This window comes from Heptranchias perlo, chromosome 6 (assembly GCF_035084215.1).
Source record: "Heptranchias perlo isolate sHepPer1 chromosome 6, sHepPer1.hap1, whole genome shotgun sequence".
Classification (NCBI taxonomy): domain Eukaryota; kingdom Metazoa; phylum Chordata; class Chondrichthyes; order Hexanchiformes; family Hexanchidae; genus Heptranchias; species Heptranchias perlo.
In genome coordinates, this window is record NC_090330.1 from 6,408,504 (window position 1) to 6,412,591 (window position 4,088).

A 4,088-nucleotide genomic window follows, 5' to 3' on the forward strand; every position below is an offset into this window, starting at 1 on the left:
CCTTAAAATACACAAAGCAGCAATAAGTGATACAGTAGTGTAGTGGTTATGTTACTGGACTAGCAATCCAGAGGCGTAGCCAAATAATCCAGAGAATGAGAGTTCAAATCCCACCAGGGCAGTCTGAGAATTTGAATTCTGATTTAAAAATCCTGAAGTTAAAAGCTGGTATCAGTAAAGGTGACCGTGAAGCTGTTGGATTGGATTAAAAACCCAACTGGTTCACTAATGTCCTTTAGGGAAGGAAACCTGCCGTCCTTACTCAGTGTGGCCTATATGTGATTCCAGTCCCACACTGACGTGGTTGGCTTTTAACTCTCCGCTGATGTGGCCTAGTAAGCGATTCAGTTGTATCAAACTTATTTGTTTACAGCAGTTACCACCATATTTGGATTGGGCAATAAATGCCAGCCTTGCCCACATCCAGAGAATGAATAATAAAAAATAAGGCGTACAACAAACTTCATAACAGCCGTATAATCTGGAAACAAAACATGAATCACATTCTGTCCAAGATATCTCTGACCCACCCATTCCCTCTCCTCTCTCTCTCCTAGCCCCACTCTCTTCGAACCTCTCCAGCGTGGCCGCCCTCTCCATTCCACCCCGGCTCTGCCCCCACACAGGGCCTTTCCTTCCTTTCTCGCTGTCACTCTGCCCCGTCCCTCTTCCCCTCCCTGAACCCTTCCCAGACCCCAACCCCTTTCCCTCTGTCCACATTCCTAGTCTCTCTCCACTTCTCTGCCCCCCCTCCCAGCCCCTCTCCATCTCTGCCCCTCTCGGACCCACTCCCAGCCCCTCTCTCTCTCACCCCCCTCCAGTCTCTTTCCGCTTGCCCCCCACTCCCAGCCCCCTCCCCCGTCTCCCTCCCCCTCTCGGCTCCCCACCCCCTCACAGACCCCCCTCTCACTCTCGGCCCCCCACAGACCCCCCTCTCACTCTCGGCCCCCCACAGACCCCCCCTCACTCTCGGCCCCCCACAGACCCCCCCTCACTCTCGGCCCCCCACAGACCCCCCCTCACTCTCGGCCCCCCACAGACCCCCCCTCACTCTCGGCCCCCCACAGACCCCCCCTCACTCTCGGCCCCCCACAGACCCCCCCTCACTCTCGGCCCCCCACAGACCCCCCCTCACTCTCGGCCCCCCACAGACCCCCCCTCACTCTCGGCCCCCCACAGACCCCCCTCACTCTCGGCCCCCACAGACCCCATCCCCCCAGACTCTCGGCCCCACTCCTCACTTTCGCCCCCCCAGCCCCCACTCCTCACTTTCGCCCCCCCCACCCGACCCCTCTCTCTCGCCCCCCCCCTCTCCCAGCGCCCCACCTCCTCTCTCTCCCCCTCCTCTCTCCTCCTCCTCTCCCCCTCCCCTCCCCCCCTCTGTTTACTCTTCACTCGAGAATCCCTCACCTTTACCTGAATGTATATGTATTTTTTTTTACCCCGCTCACCTCTCGGCGATGTACAAGGTGCCGGTGCCCAGACCCTTGCCGTCGAGAACCGCCGCTATCTCTGGCTGTTGGAGCCGGACCCCGGCGGCCGGGGGTGGGAAACACCGCAGGAAAACCATCGGGAACGAGTGAGGGTGGCCGCGGTCAGCCAGCAGCAATCACCGTGGAAACCACCACCCCCGCGGGGGGCCTCGCACTCCGCTCCGTGGCCGCTGTACGGCGACTCCCGCTGTGTCCGTGTGTGTGGGCCCAGGCCTCGGACTACACACTCGCTCTCTCCCCTCACCACTCCATGCGGCTCCCGCCCGCTCAACCGGCGCCCGCCGACCCGGATGCTCTCGAGGAATAACTGTCACACCCCTCCTGCCGGCCACAGCGCCGCCAGCGGCCGGGAGGTGTCATTACATCGACCCAACGCCGCTGGCGGGTAGCGGCGCAATTATCGGAGTGCAGCGCCGCCAGCGGCCGGGAGGTATCATATTACAGGGGCACAACCCCGTTCGCAGGCGGACTGTATAATTACAGCTGTATAGCGCCGCCAGCGGCCGGGAGGTATCATTACAAAGGCACAACTCCGTTCGCAGGCGGACTGTATAATTACAGCAGTATAGCGCCGCCAGCGGCCGGGAGGTATCATTACAAAGGCACAACTCCGTTCGCAGGCGGACTGTATAATTACAGCAGCCGGGAGGTATCAGTATAGCGCCGCCAGCGGCCGGGAGGTATCATTACAAAGGCACAACTCCGTTCGCAGGCGGACTGTATAATTACAGCAGTATAGCGCCGCCAGCGGCCGGGAGGTATCATTACAAAGGCACAACTCCGTTCGCAGGCGGACTGTATAATTACAGCAGTATAGCGCCGCCAGCGGCCGGGAGGTATCATTACAAAGGCACAACTCCGTTCGCAGGCGGACTGTATAATTACAGCTGTATGGCGCCACTAACGGCCGGGAGGTATAATTACAGAGGCACAATTCAGTTCGCAGGCGGACTGTATAGTTACAGCAGCATAGCGCCGCCAACGGCCGGGAGGTATCATTACAGGGGCACAACCCCGTTCGCAGGCGGACTGTATAGTTACAGCAGCATAGCGCCGCCAACGGCCGGGAGGTATCATTACAGGGGCACAATTCAGTTCGCAGGCGGACTGTATAATTACAGTGCGGCCAGGAGGTGCCGTTACATCAACAGAACCCCAAAGGCAGGTAGAGCTGCAATGAAAGCAGTGGAACGCCCTCAGCGGCTTGGAGGTGTCATTACATCAACACCACGGCAGGGAGAGGTGCAATTATAGGAATGCAGCGCCGCCAACGGCTGGAGGAGTAATTGCAGTACCAAGGGTCCGCCAGCGGGCGAAGAAGTGTCACAGCGCCGTTAGCGGGTGGGAGGTGTAATTGTACGGGGGTGGGGTGGGGCCGTGGGGGTGGAGCTGGCCGTCCGTCATCGCAGCGCCGCCAGAGGACGGGGAAGTGCAATTACACCAAGGGGGCGGGATGCGCGCGCATAATGCCGTGCCACAGCGCCACCTGTAGACCAGGGCGTGCAATTGTAACACCACAGCGCCACCAGGAGGCGAGCAGATACAGCGCCACTTAAAAGGAGTGCTGCTGAGCAATAACTTGGGACAGAGTGCAATCAAAGGAGCCTCAAGGACAGACAGGGAATCGATCTGACACTGGGAACAGCAGTTTTTTTTTAAAGGAGGTGCTAAACCATATTGTGCTTGATGTTATGATGTGGAGATGCCTGTGATTGACTGGGGTGGACAAATGTAAGGAATCTTACAACACCAGGTTATAGTCCAACAGCTTTATTTGAAAATCACAAGCTTTTCTCCTTCGTCAGGTGTGTGACGAAGGAGATGTTGCTTAGGCTGATTGGGTTGCTGTTCTTTGATGGGACTTTTGGTATGTGGCATTCAACTTCAAATGACTTCTTAGTTAACATTTCTGTTTCACCCTCCCACCTAATTTTCTGCCATTCTCTCCTGAAAAAACAAGTTGCATTTATATAGTGCATTTCACAATCTCAGGACGTCCCAAAGTACAGTTGAAGTACTTTTTGAAGTGTAGTCACTGTTGTAATATAGCAAGTGCGACAGCCAATTTGCGCACAGCAAGCTCCCACAAACAGCAATGAGATAGTGACCAGATAATCTGTTTTAGTGATGTTGGTTGAAGGATAAATATTGGCCCGGGCACCGGGGAGAACTCCCCAGCTCTTCTTCGAAACAGTGCCCTGGGATCTTTTACTCCACCTGAGAGGGCAGACGGGGCCTCGGTTTAACAATTATCCACTGCCCTCAAACCCCATTTAACAATGATGACCACACTTGGCCTTGCTGTCCCAATGTGCGGGAGGTCGAGGGGGCCATATACAGTTCTGAACTATGCGTTTTAAACTTCCAGCTTTATATGTAACTCTTTTAAACCATTAAATCTAATTCCTAGCATTTCTATTAACAGTTAGTGTTATAAACAGCAGATGGAGAAATTAAAAGCAGAATATTGGGCCAGAATTTGCTGTCAAAATAACGACAAGGCTAATGGAGTGGGCGACAGCAAATTCAGTCCCAATACTGTAAACAGAGCCCAGGTTTCGAGGATTGAGAGCGCGGGCGCGTTCGGATTGGCCC

The 4,088-nt window shown here is 55.6% G+C and overlaps 1 protein-coding gene across 2 annotated transcripts in view; it reads right to left on the reverse strand.

Moving 5' to 3' along the window:
* The window catches only part of clns1a (chloride channel, nucleotide-sensitive, 1A), a 34,200-nt gene extending 32,398 nt beyond the window's left edge, over positions 1-1,802 (reverse strand). Inside the window, exon 1 of one of the 2 annotated variants that reach the window (XM_067985684.1) lies at positions 1,452-1,802. In XM_067985684.1, coding sequence (XP_067841785.1) covers positions 1,452-1,570 — 119 coding nt within the window. In that variant the 5' untranslated portion in view covers positions 1,571-1,802. The remainder of the gene's footprint in view (positions 1-1,451) is intronic. The other variant, XM_067985685.1, reaches the window with a different exon arrangement.
* Between the last annotated feature and the right edge of the window lie 2,286 nt (positions 1,803-4,088).